This window comes from Spea bombifrons, chromosome 2 (assembly GCF_027358695.1).
Source record: "Spea bombifrons isolate aSpeBom1 chromosome 2, aSpeBom1.2.pri, whole genome shotgun sequence".
Taxonomy (NCBI): domain Eukaryota; kingdom Metazoa; phylum Chordata; class Amphibia; order Anura; family Pelobatidae; genus Spea; species Spea bombifrons.
In genome coordinates this window covers 80696871-80718966 of record NC_071088.1, presented here as the reverse complement: position 1 = coordinate 80718966, position 22096 = coordinate 80696871, and the positions used below count along the sequence as shown (strand labels likewise).

General features: G+C 38.2%; 1 protein-coding gene across 4 annotated transcripts in view; it reads left to right on the top strand.

Annotated features, from left to right (window-relative positions):
• The window catches only part of GTF2I (general transcription factor IIi), a 36241-nt gene that overhangs the window by 798 nt on the left and 13347 nt on the right, over positions 1-22096 (top strand). For 2 of the 4 annotated variants that reach the window (XM_053454920.1, XM_053454919.1), the window contains exons 2-16: positions 2697-2788; positions 4351-4489; positions 5060-5167; positions 5421-5604; positions 5930-5964; positions 7177-7219; positions 7534-7577; positions 8129-8206; positions 14810-14863; positions 17918-17980; positions 18545-18643; positions 20030-20095; positions 20572-20755; positions 21348-21406; positions 21916-21987. In XM_053454920.1, the coding sequence (XP_053310895.1) occupies positions 2702-2788; positions 4351-4489; positions 5060-5167; positions 5421-5604; positions 5930-5964; positions 7177-7219; positions 7534-7577; positions 8129-8206; positions 14810-14863; positions 17918-17980; positions 18545-18643; positions 20030-20095; positions 20572-20755; positions 21348-21406; positions 21916-21987 (1315 nt within the window). In that variant the 5' untranslated portion in view covers positions 2697-2701. The remainder of the gene's footprint in view (positions 1-2696; positions 2789-4350; positions 4490-5059; positions 5168-5420; positions 5605-5929; positions 5965-7176; positions 7220-7533; positions 7578-8128; positions 8207-14809; positions 14864-17917; positions 17981-18544; positions 18644-20029; positions 20096-20571; positions 20756-21347; positions 21407-21915; positions 21988-22096) is intronic. The other 2 variants (XM_053454922.1, XM_053454921.1) reach the window with 2 other exon arrangements.

Below are 22096 nucleotides of genomic sequence, written 5' to 3'. Positions count from 1 at the left end.
AGGGGCCCAAGCTCAGCTGTGGATGTGTTTCCTTTGTAAGACAATTCTTAAAAAGGGCTTGTGTAAATCGAGATAGACAAATATTGTCATGAGGGCAGCCATGGGTCCAAGCGCTTTGTAAAATATATTATTTAATGTTGATAATGTAAAGAAGGTAATGGGGGGGGGACTGAGGTCCATGGGTAAATGCTGTTAATGTGTGCTGTGTTAAGAGATATGGATAGAGACAGAACGTTTGGGTAATAGTTTACATGGGGCTGACAAGATCAGTATTATTGCGTTACATTTTTTTTTCGCATTACCAAGCGTGTGATAGAGAGTTTTGGTGCAGTCAATCAGTCATTTATTTTTTTTAGTCTCCGTCAGTATTGTTAAAGGGACAGTCCACTACTCCACACAGCCTCATCAAACTTAAAAGTATTATGCTTTTTTTTTGTTGTTGTACATGATTAAAGTTGGGGGGAAAAACAAATCTGGGAAAATGTTGCTGCTTGAAATAACAACTAGTTATTTGGTTGAGACTTTTCTAATCCCTGAGGGAGTGAGGGAGTTAAATATCGCAAAGTAGAGCATTTGGGTTCTTCTCATTTACTTGCCCTCCATGTTATCTATGAGGACTGTTCACGTTTTATGCCTTGTAAAGTAAGGGGATGCTGCGTCGTTGCTATTTTTTCCTGTAGTATCAGTCTTGGGTTTAGATCTTTAGATCTGGATGAATGATTGTCTTTGATGGTCTCAGTGATAATATTGTGTAGAGTCCCCACAACTCCATCCATGCTCTACTTAGAATGGCATTATTATTTGAGCTCCGGGAAATAACGTAATGAAAATTAGAGAACCCTGTGACATCAATTGAACCATTTTATGAAGGAAGAAACCCATTATAGTGCCCGCATGTGGCTAGACTACATCTGCATGTAGATAAGCCACCACATTGGACAAATGCTTTCTTTTTGGTTCTTCCAACAACCACGCAAGTCTAGAACTCTTGTGCCCCTTAGTTCAGTTTCAAAAGAGCTCTTGGGCTCATGAGCTTCATTTAAACTTGTGGGTTTTTTGAACATATACTTGTTTGTCGTATCTCGGTAATATCCACCTCTGTAGGACGCAAGCAAATTTTTTGTCATCGACATTTGCATCCGAACGTTACTTTCCTTGCTTCTGAAAGCAGGGTCCCCATCACCTAATGTATCGGCTTGTCTCAGTCTTGAGGGAAAGCTGGGTCCTCTGGCCACAGGGCTGGGGATAGCATCAGAGAGCCCGAGGTGTGATAGCGTCCCCTAGCATGGATCCGCTGGGGCACTCGGCTCTGTGATGAGTTTGTTTGGGGGCAGACTTTTTTCACTTTGCACTGGTTGATAAGCACGTTGTGTTCACCTTGGATCCTCTCATGATTCATTTTTTTTATATACTCATTCTTAAATTGCCCTGGCCATTGGCTGGTGGTGGAGGGTGAATTTTTTTTTATCTTACCAGCCATTGGCTGGGGCCTGTGATACTCTCACTGGCACTTATTTTGGCACCAGCAGTTTTTTTCGGATTCAGAGCACGTTTGATTCAGGTTTTGGATGAGTTAAGCACCATTGGGTTGCCCAATTTTTGGTGTGGGGGGTGTCTCCTCCTAAGAAAGTCTTCATGTACGGGAGGAAGTGAAGACTTCAGTGAATCTCCTCTCGGGGAAATCCTAGAAGATCCTGCCCACCCGTGGCTTCTGCCCGGGTGGGAAGGAAGGGGCTGCATGTACCTTCGGGGAGTGCATGCCCCAGAAGATGAAGATTGGATACTCTGCTCCACTGTGGCTCCCACAGTTTGGAATCACCGTATATATATATATATATATATATATATATATATATATATATATATACACATAAAAGTACATGTCCTGCCTTTATCAAGAGAATGGTGTGTGCATCACCAGAAAATGATAACAATGCTATAGCAATTCAGTCAACACTACACCAAGTAACAATCTGGTTTTCAGGCCACAGTTGGCCTGTCCTCAGGCTGGGATTAAATATTGTGAGTGAGTGGTCCTTGCTTTTTTTTGTTTGTTTGTTTTCTTCTGCTTCTGGCTTTCTTAAAGCTTTGGTCAAGCTTCAGTACACCGATTTCTGCACCAGAATTAATTTTACGGCATAGCATTTTCCTCTAATTTTTTTTTTTGGTGGCGTGTGTACAAAAACAAATTTCCACTTTGGGTTGAGACTTTAAATATTTTTCAATATTTAAATATATTAATTTTAAAAATCAGAATTACATTTTAAAAACGTGTGAAGTGGCAATAGACGCTGTCACCGTTAAATCCAATTTTAACCCAAACGGGAACAAACAGTGCAGCTTTTAATAAAACCATCTCTGGAGTTCTAGATAAAGTAAAAGTTAAAGGCCAGCAGGTGGCGCTGTCCTGAGAGCCCAAGAAGTATTTATCTTACGGGTTGTGTATTTGTGTACGTTGCAGTAACCTGATCGTGCCTTTTGTTGTCTTTTGGGTTTTTTAAGCCGGGGATCAATTTAACTTTGTTCTGGTCTCTTCCTTATTCCATAAATCTGTATCTGGATGTTAAAAATTACATTTTTGACTCATGGCATACAGCAGTATGTAGTATGGCCGCATAGTGTAAAATTCTTTCAAAAGCATGGAGGATTATTTTTTTCCTCTAACTTCTATACATTTGCATGTTTATTTTTTGCAGGGAAAATGTCGCAATTCACAGTGCCGGTCCCCAGTGATTCTTCTGGGAGCAAAGAAACTATTATGTGCCTCATATCTGCACTGGAGTCAGTGGTAAAATAACAATGTCAAAGTATATGATCATTGTACTTCTTTATTTATCATCATCATTTCAGGTTTCAGTCCTGATCAAATCAGTGATACCCTTTGTTCTTTGAGAAGCCATTATCTGAAAATGATCCCATCGATGCTGCCCTATATTTATTAATTGTGACATGCAGTTATGTGACCAAGATTATGCCACCTGTACATTTTTGTATTGTTGGATATTTTTCACATAGTTTGGGTAATTCTTTTGAGTTGTTTCAATATATATATATATATATATATATATATATATATATTATAATTAAAACATCTAGAAGAGGAAATCACATGAAAGTTAGGTGCCCGTTTGTTGTGTTTGATGCACTAGGCAATCAAACATGAGTTCTTGCCACCCTCTGCCCCTTCCCATAAACTCAACCCAATAAAAAGGATTATTAGGTTCAGGTGTTTGATGACTTTGGTGAAACAGGCCTATTTATACCAGCCCTGGTCAATATAGATTTGACTGATGGGGGCCATCAGATAAAACGTATACTATGCATTTCGGTCTGGAAAGAATTTCACCGCCATTTCTTGGGCTTGAAGGGTACAAAACCACTGCCATAGCCGTACAGTACAAATGGAGAAGGTTTGAGACAGTAGTGAATGTCCTGAGGAGTTGTTATCCTGCCAAAATCTCTCAAGAGCAAAGTGTAAAATTATTCAGAAGATCCCCAAAGAACCTAGAATGACATCCAGGGATCTGAAACCCTCTCTTGCCTCAGCTGAGCTCACTAGGCAAACATGAGAACCATGGCCGTGTAGCGAGGCTGAAACCGCTGCTTTCTAAGAAAAAACATAACATTTTCATCTAGTGCTTGGCAAAAAGTACTTGGATGCTATGTATAATGAAATGATAAAATCCTCATCTTAATAGTACATCGTGGTAGTGGCAGTGTCATGGTTTGGGATGATTTGCTGTATCAGGACATAGACGACCTGCTGTTATTATGAGAACCGTGAATACTGCTTTGTGTCTGAATTGTACAGGAGAATATCAAGCCATCTGTCCCTTAGCGTAAACTCAATTGAGATGTTGTGGCAAAGCCTGAACCAAAGCATGGATGGGTAGGGTCAGAAACTGATTAATAAATACAGGGACCATATGATTGCTGTCAAGTTGGTGTAACATGGTGATTCTTTTCACACAGACATTAGGTGTTGTATCAAAATTCTGTGTCTTTTCACCCAGGTCTATATTTATCTTATTCTGTTTTGGCTGAATATCTAATAACATTTGTTTGCCAAAAATATTAAACCATGAAGCAAACCAGACGGAACATAAATACATTTTACACAACTGTAGACCTTTTATTAGTTTGTACATCTGTTGTCTATATTTAGCATACTGTATTTTTCATATAGTATGAAGTATTATGTGCCGTAGCCCATTAATTGTGATTCCAAAGAGCCTACATGTGTCCCCTCGCTTGCTGATGTTGAATTACGATGGAATAATAAGCATGCTTTGATTTTGTGAATAACGAAAGCCTTCGATCGTGATGTAACTTTCTGTCTTTGCATTTCAGTGTAAGGAGTTCGCTAAGGTCAAGGCAGAAGTCGCTTGCATTGCCGTGTACGACTCCGAAGCCCTGATAGTTGGCAGCAAGAAGGGAAAAACTTTTTTAGACACAAGAAAGGATTTTCAGAAAGACTTCTTAAAATACTGTAAGTCCATCCCATTGTTCAATTTCTCCCATATAAAACAGTAGTTTTCTAGGATGCCTTCAATGGAGTTCCCTGCAGTACCTCGCTATTAGTTACTATGTTAAAGGAAATCTCCATATACCACTCAACTGCAGTTAACATACTCTTCATTATGTTTTAGTATAAATGCTTTTAACTTGTTATTACTTTAACTTACAGTATTCATGCATGTAGTCTTTTCAATGAGCATGACAAGAAAAATATCAGATGTTTGCATGTGTATTAGTAATGGTCATAGTCTGTGACTTTGAAGGTCATACTTACATTTAAAAATGCCCCTTTTTTAATTCCCTAAAAAAAAAAAATGAAAAAGATTCCCTTAAAAAAAAAAGAAAAATGAATACTTCTTTATCATGATGGAGGGACTATTTTTATTTGATTCCCAGAAAGTTTTGTACGCTTTCATGGCTTAACAGGAAGTTATAATGGTTTCATTCGCCTCAGTCCATATTTTCTTATTAAAAAACAAACAATCATTTGATCCAGTTTTGTAGGAATGTTAATCATTTGTTATTCGTGTTTTATTTGCAGGTAATTCGGAGGAAGGTTCTTTTCCAAAGGATCGTATCGTTAAGAGTCCGATGATGGAAATTGACTCTCTCCGGAAATCAGTGGAGGATTTGTTCTGTATTTGCTATGGTAGATTGTTACTGTCAAATATCACGGCAGCGTTAGTTTAAAATAGACATCTATTCTCTAAAGCCCTTGTAATTGCATTAAAAATGTTTTGCAGAGCCTTATGCGCCTTGGTATATCCACATGATTTAAGATACATAAATATAAATGTTGCTAGTTCTTGGGACATTTTCTTGTTTAATGGAGATTTTTGCTATTTATGTGTACAACAGGCATGTGCTGTCTTAATTATATTCTTTATTCCTCACTGTGTCAGGTAAAGCTTTGGGAAAATCAACCCCAGTACCGGTGCCCTATGATAAGATGACAAAAGACCCCACTGCAGTCTCGGTGTGCGGGCTTCCGAAAGAAGTGCCAGTCCGAGATCCGTCAAAATATGATCTTCACACTTTGAAGCAGATTCTCGATAACAAGTCTCAGCTCTATTTCATTATTAAAAGGTGAAGTCTCATAATTGTACCTTGATTGGAAAGAGAATTGCAACCTAGAATGAGCCTGTTGTATTTTCTTTAGGTGCAAGACTCTCTGAGAAGATGTAAGACTGATGTGTATATAGCCTGTACTTAATTGCATTTTTGGTTATGCATTTTCTACTTTAGAAGCCAGAAAAGGTAGTACGGAGTCTATACTTTACCTTTAAATTAGGCTTGTTGACTTTCAGATGCTTCCATTTTTGTCTTGTACATAACCGTATATTAGAAATAAACCTACTTCCTTTTTTAAGTTTACACAAAGCATATTTTTCTTTTTGTGTGCTTGATTTAGGCCATTTATTGATCAGAGGAAATCAAAGTCTAAGGGTGAGTGCAACACTCAACTAACTTATACTTCTTTATCTTGACTGTATGAATTTCTACAAATGCCTGCTGGTCATATGTGTAGCATTTGTTTCTATACATTATCCAGGTTCGATAACTTCTTACCTATCTATTTTTCTACATTTTCTAAGTAGAAAAAGGCTAAGCTCAGTGTATAGCTAAAATATGTCGGCCGTATAGAGGGATTTACATATGGCCGATGTACTTTGACCTTTCCTGTGTCGTCGTGTCTAGATGTGCATGACTGTGAATTAATTTTGCTGTAAGTTTTATTAAAAAAAAAAAAAAAAAAAAGTGGAAAGTGCTAACTGCATTATGCCAGCCCGGAAGCTGAAATGCTGAATAGACTAAAATAAACAAAACTTCTAGATTTTTTTTAAGGGAAACTCTTTATGCACTTTAATCCATATGATAGCTGTTACGTTTTTGAGTTGCATGTTGTGCCAGTGCATGCGTGGATTCTGCTGAATCCCCCCTATGAATTTGTCCTGTTTTTTTACACCCTTTATCTCAGTGACTTGCACATAATGTGTTCAGCTGAACACATCTCCCTGCATGTGATATACTCGCCACCAGTTAGCTCCAGCGCTGTCTGTTCAGATCCCTATGCACATGTGTGTAAAGTACTGCCATTGAGTTCAATGGGAACACTTTCCTGCCACTGATTGACTGCTCTAGGCAGCCAGTCAGTGGAGAGAACAGTTGGATCATGGCTGATGAGGATAGTTGCTGCTGCAGGACAGCCTTGTCTGTGTCTGGCAAGTGTTTTGTTTTGTATTTCTTTTTTTTTGTTTTGGAAGAATGTATATTAAAGCACCCCCACTGTACTTTATCATGTATTCTTCTTTACAATGGATTTCAAGGAGATTAGACTGTACATGTGTTGATTTAGGTTGACAGCTATTGACATTAATAAGTAATCTTGAAATTAGGGAAATTAATAGGTCATGTGGCCGTGCCTCAAGCCCCTAAAAACCATTTTACTATTTTGAAATGATGTGGTTTCTTCTGAAAACTGGTATAGTTAAACCATTTAAATGCGTGAACTGCCTACCCATGTGACTGTTATATAAAAAGTGTCCTGACTGATTTTTATTAAGTATCCTTTGACTTGTTTTCAATGGTTTAGTACATATTTTAATTTTTGTTTGTTTTCTTATGAGCACTAATTCATGGCATTTGATTCTTTTTCAGAAGATGAAATTACTGAAGATACAGATGAGTCTTTCTCAGAAAGGTAAAAAATAGGTTCCTGCATGTAGTGTGTAGCTTTTTTTCTGAAATAAAGGATGATTTAAGACATGTCAGTTTGAAGACAACTTTTTATTCAGCAGGATAGTGTCTCATAATGTTTTCTCTGAACCTTGTCATGATAACATGATCCACTTCCAACCACCCCACCACCTTGTTTTGTGCCAAACCGAAACAAACTAGAAATGCTCAAAACCACACTCAGTGGTTATCATTTCTTCATGTTTTATGCAACTTTTCTTTTCCTTTTTTTATTTAGTTAATTTTATTAATTTTATTTAATTTTTATTTTTTTTCAAGCATTGTTCCTGTTCAAGTGAAAACTGAGCCAAGCGATGACTCTGGTATGTTATTGTTCATTAATCTGTTTAATTGTTGCTGAAAAGAAACTATGTATATAATATTTTTCTGCCAGTAAATACAGCACATTTTGTATGGGCGGTGGGGAGACGTGTGCCTACTCTCACCCATCACTTAAGCAAAAGTAGTTGAGCAGCAGTACAGGGATCAGTCTAAAAATGCCCAGCTTGTGTAGCCGTGCACTAAGCTGGTTATCTGCTCGTTTGTATTAAAAAGAATCAAGTGTTTAGCACATAGCAGCCCATATTCCTATGTGCATTTATAGCAGTTACAACTAAAGGTGCTGTTCCACCTACACAGCTGAACTTAACATTTCTATAACTATTGCAGAAACATCCTTTCTAGTACTGTTGAATGCCCAAACCTTTCCCATAAATAATTATTTAACGGTTAATTATTCGACACAAGAAAAGGAATGTTTTTTGACAGATCTGCTAAGGTTATTTTTACACTTTTGGTAACTAATTCTCATCTAAAATATTTCCTATTCATCTCAAACATTACCTAATGATGGAGTTCCTTATCTTTTTTTCAGAAAGTTCAGTTGAACTGACCACTGTGACAGTAAAGGAAGAAGAGGAAGACCTGGAGTATTATAAGTTTAATTTCCAAGGTAACACAATTTTATCATTAACTTCTCACACCTGTCACATATTCAATTAGCATTATTGTAAATAAATCTATTTCAAATCACAACTAGAATGAGAAGAAATCAGCTGATTATTTCTCTAGTATTATGTTGGATATTAAAATACTTGGGCAATTGACTCCTGACATTTAAATTTGACTTTCACAACATGTACATTTTGTGATTAAAGCAATTACCCTGTAAGTGAAATATGAAATAGAATACTGTTGGTTTTTTTTAAGGATGAGATGCATGCAGTGTATATTGTATTTTCATGGTGATGTTCCACCTACATTACTAAATGCAAGATTGCTAAAACCTAATACTGCTTTAGAAACATCATTCCTAACACTGCTCAATACCCACACTCACTGGGAATAATTTTGGGTCAAATCTTGCCTTTCAAGAAATCCAGTGTCGTTGATGCTTAATCTGAAAAAGGTGTGACATGTTGTTGCCATAGAAACCCATAAAAAGGTTTCTCAATATGCTAGTGAGGTTTTCTCTAAGTGGAACAGGCGCTTTAAAACATTTACTCTTCAGTTGTTTATCCTAATTATCCATAAAGGAATAAATAAAACTAAATACTTTTTATAAAGGTGTATTAGGCAATTTACTACAAAATAAATCTGCGCGTTTTCATTTGAAAGAGTGATGTTTTAAGATTTCTGATTACAATGTGTCTTTTCTTTTTATTTTAAGGAAATATAAAAAAAACCATAGAAATATGTTTCTAAAATAATTCCATTACTGATTGTAAAGAACAAATCGCATGCATAAATGAGCTTACAAATCATCAACTTCTGATTGCTTATTTGTTATAAAGATATATATCTTTTGAGCTTAAAATGCGGCACAGTAACGTAGATTAGCATTGAAGACTTGCTTCCCCCCCCCCCCCTTCAATAAGCTTCCTGTGTTTGCAGATCGCTGCCGTCATTGTCAGTTGTGATATTTTGGGTGGCTTTCCCCGCTAGGTTGCCACACTGAGCTGATTCTATATGGCAATGCTAATGCTTAAGACAGTCATTCTGTGACTAGGAAAACCTAATTTTAGGCAAAACTATTTAGTAAAAGGAAACCACACAGTACTTTTGAAAACATATTACTAGTATCCGATAAAAAAATTAAAAAGCTTTTCTGCTGTTTCTCATCGCTGTCGCTGATTTCCACTCCCTCGTTTATACCGAGGAAGGAGATTATAACATTTTGTGTTTTGGCGAGTCTGCTTTGCATTCCTTTAAGACGTTTTCAATGATGTGTGTACGGTGGGTGCTGCCTTAATTGGCCAGTGGTCCCCCAGAACACAAATGCTTCTGGTCCAGATCTCAGACTGTTGCACGCTCTAGTGGCTGAATAATGTAGATCCTTGGGATATGTCTTTCTCTGTTCGGTTGTGTGAGCGTTTGAATATACAAGTGTATCTCTTCAGCGAGAGCTAGAGAATCATCATCTTGAGTATTCTGAAGTGTTGTACATGCTGATGTTCTTTAGGAGTTAACACCCAACCAATGTCTGTGTTAAATGAGATCTTTTCTATAGTCTAGAACTCTTGAGTTGAGCCCCTTGAAGTCAGTGGCTTTAAGTGTAGTAACACGAGATATGATTTTATCAACTAAATTTAAGTTAAATCTTAAAACGTACAAATATTCCTTGTAGAGAATTATAGACCAGTAAGTCTTAAGTCGGTAGTTGAGGAAGTTTATGAGAACCATGCTAAAGGATTGTTAAATATCTAGATGTCAATCAGAAACTCCGTGAGTTTACTTCAGGGAGATCTCATCAAACTAACAATTTTGTTTTTGACTGGCTGGCTAGAATAATAGAATAGGGGGGAGCAGTAAGGCACGTCCTACATAGACCTCAAGATTCAAGTGAATTGCAGTTTTTGGAAATTTTCAAATAGTGTAATTTACAAATCCCAAGGCAGGAAATAGCATTCGTGGTACTGTTCTGTCAGTGACAACAGAAGAAAGGTAAGCAGACAATAAATTAAAGCATCGGAAAACGCAAGCAAGGGTGCTGGGTTGTATAGCTAGAGACATTCGTAACCGTAAGGAAGAGGTGGTTCTGCCATTTCAGAGATGTCTGCTCAGACCTCACATAGAGAGTATTGGGTACAGTTCTGAAGATCCAGTCTACAGAAGGATGTTGACATTTTTAAGAGAGATCTGAGGAGGGCGACTAAAATGGTGAATGGTTTGCAGGAAGAAAATAGTAAGGAAAGACTAAGGGAGCTCAGCATGTAGAGTTAAGAGGAAAGGAGAGATGTGATGGAAGCATTTAATAAAGTACAGGAGGAAAGTTTATGTCAAAGGGGAAGAAATGTTAGAACACGAGGTCATAATCTAGAGAGTCAGAGGTTTAGATGTTATGTTAGCAAGACTTTCTTTACAGAGAGGGTGGTAGATAAATGGGACCAACATTCCATGAAAACTGGTAGAGTGCGCAAATTGAAACATGCATGGGATAGGCATAAAGCTATACTGAATCTAAGATAAGACCAGGGGCTGATTACGGTCTCAAGAAAAATTGGTATACTAGATTGGCCAAATGGATCTTGTCCAGAATGTCATTGTCTTTTAAACAAAAACTGAAATAGTTTGGTAGTCTCAGGCTTCATAGCAAATATTAGATGGATCTTTTAATTTCCTGAAAGCACTGTATTTGTGCTATTTCTGTACAAACTGAGAGAGAGGACCACGTGCTGGAGACTATTTCTAGTCTTGAGCGCAGGCTTTCAAATCCTTTATATTTAAGTGCCTAGTGGATCTATATTTGAAAGTATACACATTGAAATAATGTGTCTGTGCACATATCTTTATCTGGTTTTCTTTAATAAAACATTGAAAAAGTGAGGGACGAAGTTAAGGACTGAATGTTTTTTTGTTTTTTTTTTTTTAAAGTAGCCCCCCAACATATGTTTTTAATCAAGGCATGCTTGTGAACATACTGTTGCAGAGGGATGTGTGTATATATAGTAAATATTACACGTTAACTCTCTACTAGAAGACTTCCAACAGAACACTGAAGCCAGAAAGGATGCAGCTGGATGTCTTCTGGATGTCTCTTCTGGAGAGGAATCAGAAGAGTGCACAGTGGATCCTCCAGTCAGCACTAATACAACTGATAAGTTTGATTTTATGTTAACAGAAGAAAACAGAAACACACTTAGGAAAACTATGTTTGACATTCAGAACCTTCAGACTTACTTTTCTACACACTTTAATGAAACAAGACCTATTTACGATATACCGCCAACAGTGCTGTGTAATTTGCTGTCGCGCTACTTTGTCAGTGTTAAAAAGAAAGATAACAGTGATTATGAGCCAGTTACACTTAGGTCAATTTTCCAGAGTGTTGAACGTTACCTGAAACAGATGAACTACTCATCGAGCTTGTCTACTGACGAAATATTTAAATCAACAAGAGATGCTTTGAAATTGAAACAACGAGAACTGAAAACCAAAGGAAAAGGATGTAAACGAAATGCTTCCGATGAACTGACCGAGGAACTTATAAATCAGTTGTATCTGACTAAGCAGCTGGGGCCACATAATGCTTGTTCCCTTCAGAATACCATGTGGCTGAATAACTGCATTTACTTTGGTATAAGAGGCAATAATGAAATGAGGCAACTAAAATGGGGGGACATACTGCTGAGGGAGGATGAACACGGCAATGAGTTCCTCCAGTACGACCGAGAGCAACACCTAAAGAGTCCTATAGGAGCCAGTCATTCCAAGGATAAACATAGGCCAAAAGCATTTGCTTGTCCTAAAAGTCCTGAACGTTGTCCTGTAATGAACTACAAGATATTTCTTCATCATAGGCCATCAAGAATGCTTGAGCCCAGTGCCCCTTTTTACCTGGCGATAAATTGGAATCCAAGCTTACAGCAGCATGATCCTCAGTGGTACAAGAACCAGCCACTAGGGATTCATTCTATTGAGACAATCTTAAAGACCATGATACAAAGAGCGGGCATCCACACAGAGCGTCGAATCACAAACTATAGCGCCACAAAACTCTTACTACAGAAACTGCAAGAACCAGATATAGCTGCAATGAGTAAACGCCATAAAGCTTTTGAACATGGTAAATCAAGTACTCCAAACCCAAGTGATGAATATTCTAGAACCAAAGAAACGCACCAAATTGCTGTACGTTCTAGACATAACAATCAGAACCACGTAACGGGAATTTCACTTAATGCACCTCAGAAATGTGTGCCTCGAACGCCTTCGTTTTCTCAAGATATAGCCCTGAACAACCACGTCACACTACTCCGCAAATCTCTTGGCAACCGTCCTGTAGCAGCTAACCTCGGTGTCAACGGTGACGAGGCCTCCACCTCAAGTGAGTAAAAATCAATTGAGAATGATGAAGGCTTTCAGTGATCAGGACTCTACCGAAATAACCCCTTTCTCTGATCTTTTTTTTTTCTTTTAGGTTCTCCCGCTTGTAATGAAAGGAAACGGAAGTTTATATCGGAAACAAACAAATAGAACTGCAATGTTTATGAAAAACAAAACCTAAAGCCAAACTTTGTGTTACGTACTACTTGCGAAGTGAATGCACAGCATCTACTCATTGAGCAAAAAGCAAGAACTGACACTTCATCGGAAATGCCAACCATAGTGTTTATTGGACCTTTGGTACCACAAGCAATTTTAACCGCTTACAAAGAAAGAAACTACTTTTACAATTTTTTTTTTTTTGTCTCCTATCCCCTTTAAAAGGACTTACTTTTTAGATACTATTGTGTTATGGAGACATAAGTTACTTGAAAAAACCAACGCCTGCTATGAACGTTGTGTTTTGCAGTTATTTATGGTATCCAGCTTTAAAGGAACTTGAGATATTTTATTCTGAATGCGTTATACACTCCAATTGTGACTTTGTTTCTGAGCTCGAAGGTTTGATTTTGGTCCTAGTTTAATTGTAATCAATATGCATTTGTTAGACACCTTCTAAGGTGTATTTCCTCAATTTCGTGTAAAAACCTTGTGATCACACAGTCTCTGGCGCTCTGTGTCTCTGATCTATATTTAAAATCAGTACGTTTTCCAGCAAATTCTAATATTACGCAGTGTGTACAGCCATACCCAGTATGTTAAGTATCAACCCCCACTTATAATAAAATCCATGTAAAATGCTGGTTTATATCTGTGTGTTTGTGCTTCTGCCTACAAAATGTGCAAAATCCAATAATAAAAAATATGTAATGTGTAACTTTATATTATAAATTCTACACAGGAGGATACGTAGATGGAGGATAAGTAGATGAAGTATAATATACAGAAAGCAATGTTCTGGCATAGCCTCGCAGGTTGAGCGGTGTGCTCCATACTGCATGCTGTTGTAGGATTGGGTGTTCTACTAAGTTGCGCATCCAATCCAATGTTCTACTAATGAAATAGTAGAACATTATACATTGCATGAGCTAAATGTTATATTTTGTGAAATCAAATATTCTAGTAAAGCTTTTAACAGAAAATGTTGACCTGTTTGTGAAAGAAGAATTACCCATAGTTGTGTGCCCATTTGTAACCGGCTGCCAAGGTAGAATGAATGGGACTCTTGTAACAATTGGGCTTTTGAAGCAATGTGTAATTCTAGTTGAGATGTCTGTGCCGTACGTCTAAAGCACAATGTTCTAGTGCTAAATGTGGAGCAATTGGAACGTTCTCATAGTTTCCATGGTAATTGCTCCTGACGAAGAACTTTGACCCTAGAATAGCACGTTGGGCCCCATTGTATCTGTTTGTTCTACTAGGTTTGGAGGGGTTAGTGTTGACTACCTTCACGTAAAGTATTGAAATTCTCTGTATTATTACCTTGCCTCTTAAACAGTAAACTATCATTGAAGAAGTGTCATCTACCAATATAGGTTGTATCTTTTTTTCCTGTTAAAATATTTAGTTACTGTCCAAACATTTTACCAGTATTAATGTAATGACTTTCAGTATTAGTAGGGTAAAAATGTCACACTACGGAGGAGGTGTTCCACTGCAGCTTCTCCTGAAGAGGCCATTTCTTTTCTAGGTTTGATGAATGCATATGAGCGTACCTACAAAGTACTTAAAAATGTATTCCTTGTTGAATATCTGCTATTAGATTGGCAATTTTAGTCATGATATTTGGTTTTGCATTAATGTATGTACCACTCTCAGAAACTACCCATGTGAGCACCTGCTGTGAGAACATCTGAGATTGCCTGTTACTAATATCAATACCAACACCAAAAAATCCTTCTACATACCTTTTTTAAAATATACGTTTTAGAATTTTCACTTTCTTTTGACAGAAGCGTAGTACAGCGTAACACATAAGCTCTGCAATATATTTCCTGATTCCAGCTTGGACTATTTTATGTCCGTATTCTATTGATATTTCCTCCTAACCCAGAAAATGCTTCATTTGGAATATTCTGTCACTGCAGAACCGTTTTCTCATTATAACATGTTACTTTTGTGTACTCATCTGCAACGCAAAAGTGGTATATGTCATAACAAAGTGGGGAAAATTGAGGTGAATTGAGGTTTATATACTATTTAAATTTGTGTTTTCTTTTATATTTTTAAGGGTATAGTTATGGTGAAGAGTCCAATGAAGCAGCTGATATGGATCAAGCAGAAGGTTAGAGACCTATAAAATATACATGACTGTTGTGGCTATAACAACTAAATGTACACAGTACATGTTAAGCAGACATTTTATAAATGTCCACGCATTTCACATCTATTCACTAACCTGGACGTTTGCCAGAGAAATGAACATTTCAACTCCTTGACGTCGCTAAACATTACAAACGGACAGCCTCGTTGAGTGTCTGGAAAAGTAGCATAACGCTTCTCACAAGTATAATGATGCATTATGCTAGGAAAGCTCAGTTATGAAAAGCTCATACTTGACGTACTGAATATTCTTATGACGGTTTCCGACCAGTATCAATTTTTTAAAGCAAATCTGATTCTGGCCCCATGATTATCAAATACCCTTTTCCTCAAATGTGTTTTATTGTGAAAACACAGCTCTCAGTAATTTGCCATCAATTTGATACAAAGTCATCATCATCCTCTGCCCACAAAAAAAACCCCAACTCTCCCGGCATTTGAGGGAAATGTGGTAGAGGAGAATCCTACTACTTATCACAGTGTACCATATCTTGTTTGTAGACATGACTAGACACTACAGCTTTGCACAGACATACTTCATACCAGAAGCGGTGTATTCCAGGAACAAAACTGTTTGTGAATGGAATAAAAAAACTTTTATATGCATGTTATAATGTTGTAGCACAACACACATATGGTAGCACAAACACAGCATAAAGTGTTTTTCATATATGTAATTTTTGATATATGTTCTCCTGTATTTTTAAAGAAATATTTAGTAGACGTACAAATTTTTCGGTTTGTTTTCGTTCCCTGCCCAAAAAATTTGGGGGCCTTTTTTAATCCGGGAACGAAATGTGGTGCCCAAATTCACTCTCATTCACTCTTGCTCATTGTCTCTCGTTCTCTCTCTCATTCACTCACTCTGTCTGCCTTTTTTTCTGCATCTTCTATCTTCTCCCTTCTTTTCTTTTTTCAATCTTTAATCCTTAATCTTCGTTCTTCATCCACATCTCCGCGGACAACCCAACAAGTTCCATACGTAGGCGCTGCAGTGACGACCTACCTGATAGGACGTCACTGCATGCGCCACCATATTGAACTGAATATGGAGAATCAGGAGTGGGTGTCATTGCAAGTGCTGCCACTTTGGGCTGAAGTTGATGTGTTAGTCTGCGGACATGCGGGCAAAGTAAAAAAGATTAAGGATTGAAGGAAGAAGATGAAGATGCAGAAGTGGTTGGCTGAGAAGGAAGAGAAACATTTAGAGAGCATGAAAGAGAGAGTGAACGAGAATGTGATTGAATATGGACCCTAGAATGTCTGACAAAAATGCTGAGCTTTTTGCTTAGTTATCATCCGGTTCGTGGGGGGGTCGGGCCTCGTTTTCGGGGCTTTGTGCGAAATCACCGAATTTTCCAAAATTTTGTAAGTTTGCAGTTTGTGCGTATCCGAAAGTCTTATATTTTCCATGATTTTGAATATTGTTCTGTTTCCTACTACATTTTGTATATTCACATTATTTAATTTTAAACATTTAGTGGGCACACAGGGCAGATGCCCAGTGGGCTGGGTCAAATTTTTAATCTGTGGCTCCCTGTTGGATACATGGCAAAAGTGCAAAGTCTACTGTACGGCCGCGTGTACCTAGCTGCTGGCCTATAAGTTCAGGGATGACTTTTGTGACATGGCTGTGGCTGACTTTATTAGTTGCTTATTATTATTTCTAAGTGCTCTGAGTTAGTCCTCACTAACTTGCCTCTCAATGTAAGTAGCATAAAGAAATTCGTCATAAGGCTGCTAGCATATATGTCCACGTGCCACCAGAAAAATTTATATACCTCTATATTTAAGAACAAGGATCAGTTGGATCATTATCTCGCTCTGGTAACTAGCTGGAGTAGTAATGCTCCTGGTACTATTATTTGAAACTAAGTTTTTTTTGTTTGTTTTTTCTTATGCCCAACCACCACCATCTTCGTTCTGAAGCTTGGTTTGTCTGTCACAAAGTAGCTTAATGGATTCTTGAAATGCCTTTTCCATATACGAAGTTCACCCCCACATTGGCTTAGTTTATTGAATGGAAGTAAAGCGTGATGTCTACATTGAGAGGCATGTCCCTTTCTAATGAAAATGTTTCCTTCCATGAGGAGGAAGAGGAGGCATTGTTCAACTGTGCTGACTTTGGATACTCAGGGTGCTCAAAAGAAAAGGGAAAAAATCTGAATTATAGATATTTTTTTATTTTATAATTTTTTTTTCCAAATTTAGCATGCTGGGACCCTAACTTAAATAATGGTCACAGATCACGAAAACCACCCCATACATTACTAAAAAGAAGACAACCCAGGATATCTGACTTGAAACATTTTCACACTTTTCATGCAGCCATTTTACCACCGATGTTTGTGGTAACTCTTCATCTCCCAGAGTTATTGAGTAGTATTTTAAGGGGACATTACTTTTACATTTCTTTTGGGAATACGGGCCGAGGATTTTTTTTCAAAGCTTATATACATAATTTATGCCATTGGGGCTGTAGTATACACACACTCACACTGCCCGATCGTGCATTGTGCAATTAGTCATTGAGGTGTTGTGGCAGGTCCAGAGACCCTGTGAGTCTTCACTGCATGAAGGGATTTGCCCAGCAAGGTCAGCAATGACGTCACCAGAAGGAAATGCCCGAACCAAGATTCAGGCATTTAAATCTCTGTTGAATGTAACGGTGCTCTGTTTAAACAGCTCTGATCTCTTCCCCTACCCAGTCCATTAACTGTTTTAAAAGTCTCTAATTTGTAGGGGAAGTGCAGTCTTTTTGTCTGACAAAAAAAAGATTCTTACAATCCCTTTTTATGTATGCAGAGTTCTTTTACAGTTATACAAATAGCTTTCGGTTAGGACCGGTTAGAGGCCATGTTTCTCTATGGCTAAATACCTAGAATTTCAGCACCCCTAGATATTATGAAAGAGTTGAGCTATATCACGGATATCAGGAGTGTGGCATCAGGGTTTCAGTATGAGGTGTGTGTTATATTATTGTATGGGCTTCTTTTCTTTTCTTTATGCTTCAAAGACTCAACTCATCACGCAGCCTCTGAAACAAGTGAGGATCCTGAAGTTGAGGTCACTATAGAAGGTTAGTTTATAAAGACCTTTTATAATGAGAGTAATCGTGGCCTGCAACTAAAACGGTATTATCAGGGGTTCTGACGAATGCAGTATGGACATGGTGTGTGTGCATCAATATACACGCACGCTGAAAATGCATGGCGACCGTAAATACACCGAAAAAAGAGCCAGTATGTATGATCTACACCTTCACTTCAAAGGGTAGATGACCACCGTGCTGCATGAGAAGCCAGACAGTTCAGGACAAATATATCCGGAAAAAGCGCATGCGGCTTGTGTTTCAGGCATGGTTCTGAAGAAATGCGTCTTTGTAACGTCAACTGCATGTCCTAGAGCTTAATCTACTACACGGTTAGGCTACTGGTGAATGCATTCACAAAAAAATATTGGAACTCAAAAAAACATTGTTTCCATTAAAATGTTAAGTTGGTGAAAAAGTACTCAAATGATGACACTTACATTTTCCTGAAAAGCACCTAAAAGGAAAAAAGAATTGGCCATGAACTCATCTTTATCTTTAAGACCTCCTTCTAAAAAGCTAAAGAAAACATTTTTTTTGTTTGTTTCAAAGATGATGACTACTTACCACCTCACAAGAAGCAAAAGGGTGCAGAAACTCTACATGATCAGTCGACACAATGCAGAAGAAAAACACGAGAATTTAACTTTGGTAAGTAGAGCCAATGAGTAAGTGTTATTGGTTGTCCGTATTAGCCATATTGAAGTTTCCTTGTTATACGTGGTTTCTGGCTAATATTACTACCGAAACTGCTAATCGTAAAGAACATCTGGTATCTCGAGGTCTAAATTCCAAACCTTCGGTTTATTTGTACAACTACATAATCGTATATATTATAATATGTACTGAAACTGTATAGAGACAATAACTTTTTGTCAAATAGACGTAACCTTTTGATAGGTTTCTGTGCCTATTATGATGAATGTATTACCGTATTTATCGGCGTATAACACGCACTTTTTTAACTAAAATATGAAGCTGAAACCCTACCTGCGTGTTATACGCCGATAAATCCTAGAGCCAGTGGCGGAACTACCGGGGTCGCAACTGCGACCGGGCCCTGGAGCTCTGCCAGTCAGGGGGGGCCCAAGGGGTGCCGAGCGGTTGCTGAAGACGACCGCTCGGCAACTCTCGGGCCCTCCTGACTGACAGAAATCCAGGACTCCTCTGCTGGCGGCCGCCGCCGCCTGCCTCAGCCGCCGCCTGCCTCAGCCGCCTGCCTCAGCCGCCGCCGCCGCCGCCTGCCGCCTGCCTCAGCCTCAGCCGCCGCCTGCCTCAGCCTCAGCCGCCGCCGCCCGCCTCAGCGCTTCAACTCCTGTGTTGGAAGCGTGAGGCGTTTGTCTCGGGTGCCGGCGCTCAGCAGTGAAGCGCCGGCACCCGAGACAAACGCCTCACGCTTCCAACACAGGAGTTGAAGGTAAGTGACCGGGGTGGGGTTAGGGAGAGAGAGGGGAGATCCTGAGAAGGGGGGTTAGGGTGTGTGTGTCTGAGTGTGTGTGTCTGTGTGTTTGTGTGTGTCTCTGAGTCTGTTTGTGTCTGTGTCTTAGTGTGTGTCTTAGTGTGTGTCTGTGTCTTAGTGTGTGTCTTAGTGTGTGTCTATGTCTTAGTGTGTGTGTCTTAGTGTGTGTCTTAATGTGTGTGTCTGAGTGTGAGTGTGTCTTACTGTGTGTGTGTCTGAGTTTGTGTGTGTCTGAGTGTGAGTGTGTCTTACTGTGTGTGTGTCTTACTGTGTGTGTCTTACTGTGTGTGTGTGGTTTCCCAGATAGCAGTGATTCTGATGAAGTTTTTTTTGTTCAGTTTTTTTGTTCAAAAATGGGGGTGCGTGTTATACACCAGTGCGTGTTATACGCCGATAAATACGGTAATTTATATAGCACCTTCATATTGAGCAGCCCTGTACAATGTTTCTGCATTTTAGAAGAATGTAAGTATTATGTGTCGTCATAATGTACAACACCGTTGTAGGTTTGTAGTTGTATCTTGCCTACGGTCCCGAAAATCACCTATGTTTTATTTTTTTTATTTTTTTTATTCCAGAAAAGTGGAATGCAAGAATCACAGACTTGAGGAAACAGGTGGAAGAGTTGTTTGAGAGAAAATACGGTATGTAGGGAGAGACCACCAGCTCCATAATGAGTACCATCATAAGGGACAGGTTTCTGAGCAACAGGTTATATACCATAAAATCTTGGGTTTACCTGAAAAAGGAGTTGCGTATCATACCCAAGTACTTAATACTGAATAACTATTTCTTTTTAAGTCATGGCCCCCATTTGGGCTTCTGCTCCCTCACAGTCCTCACAAGCTGCCTGCATCTGAGTGCCAGGAAATCATGTTGTATCCCATGCTGGGACTGAGAGAATGCCGATGGAGACGGCTTTGCTGACAGCACTTTTCACTTTTCTTTTAATGTTCTAGCATTTAAGACTGTAGTTTAGTTTCGTTGATGTGTATACGAGGGATCTTGCGTTCATGGTTAGGTTGTGTAAAATGTTCTTATTGTTTCTGTTAAATGTGTTTTAGCCTTTAACATTTCATCAAAGCAATTTCTTTTTGTATGGCTTTTTTTTTCTTTGCAGCTCAAGCCATAAATGTGAATGGTCCCGTATCAATTCCATATCACCTCTTCCAGTCGAATACAGAGGATCTGTATGTGGAAGGACTTCCCGAAGGAATTCCATTTAGAAAACCTTCAACTTATGGAATTCCACGCCTCGAAAGGATACTGCTTGCACGAGAACGGATACGCTTTGTGATTAAAAAGTATGTTTGCCGTTTCCTTTGTTAAACCATAAGTGTACACTGAGACAGATTAGTAAATCAGAGTGGTCTTGTCTGAGCTTCAAAGCTTAGAGTTTAATAAAAAAAAAAGTACTCGTTATGAGGTCTGGCAATCCAAAATCATCTAATTGTGTGACTTTCGAAAGAGCTAATTTATGGTAAGCTATTCCTTCTTTGACCATTAACATAATGGGATTTTTTCACTAAAGGATGAATAAACCCCAACAACCAAGCACGTTTTTAAAGATCTTAAAGAAATCGGAAAATCTTAGGCTATGACTATGTGGCTTGGAGTAGTTCTAAGCTATATGAAATCTTTATATCTTGTATCTTTATATTTACCTGTATATTTTTTTCTTCATCCGAGAAGCTCTATACATCACTTTTATGGATAACTAGTATGGATAACAAATGTTACTGATTGAAAAGTTTGGTTGCAAGATCAGGAGTCTTAAACAAATGATTAGAGTACCTCTTGGCTTAGATGGGGAAAAATATACATTTCTGCACATAGCAGCAGCCCAGTTATAGCTATATGAAAATGTGATGTTGACTGTTCTTATTTTCCCTCTAGGCCTGATCTTTTAAATTCTGCGACAGAACCATTTTTCATTGAAAAGACAGCCCCAGGAGGTATTTTATTATTTAAATGTTGGTATTAAATTATCTAAGAGGTCCTTAAGACTGAAAAGCATCGTGAGCGCTATAATTTGTTATGGCGCACAAGGCAACCTATATCTGTGTTGCACAATAGTATACATAAACAGACACGGTATACCCCACCATGTTACACAATTCCTGCACCTTTAGAAGGTTACCAGTTAGATAGTGGGAGGTTGGCAGAGGTTGGTGGGAGTTATACAGTCCATTGGAAGGGAACTTCTGCAACATCCTATAACCAATATAATGCAGATCCATAATACAGAGAGTCAACATGGAAAACTCCAGTCAATATCCCCATTGCACATTTCAAGTCTCGGTCTTAAAGCAGGGATCCGTTGAAGAATGTTCCTTTTTTAACAAATTCATGTAAAAAAAATTTACATCTGCATGTATATTCTAATTTTTGTAACACCAATATGTTTATAAGCAATTGAAATATGACTAATTACTAAATATATATTTTTTATTGACCTTGTTAGTGAAAGAGGAATGGTATGCAAGAATCACAAAATTAAGAAAAACTGTTGATCATCTATTTTGTAAAAAGCTGGGTAAGTGTTCTGTCAAGTTTTGTAAACATTTTTTTAAATTATTTTTTATATTTCTCTCCACACTTTTCAGATAAGCATATACTATTTGGCGCAACATCCCTGTCTGGTA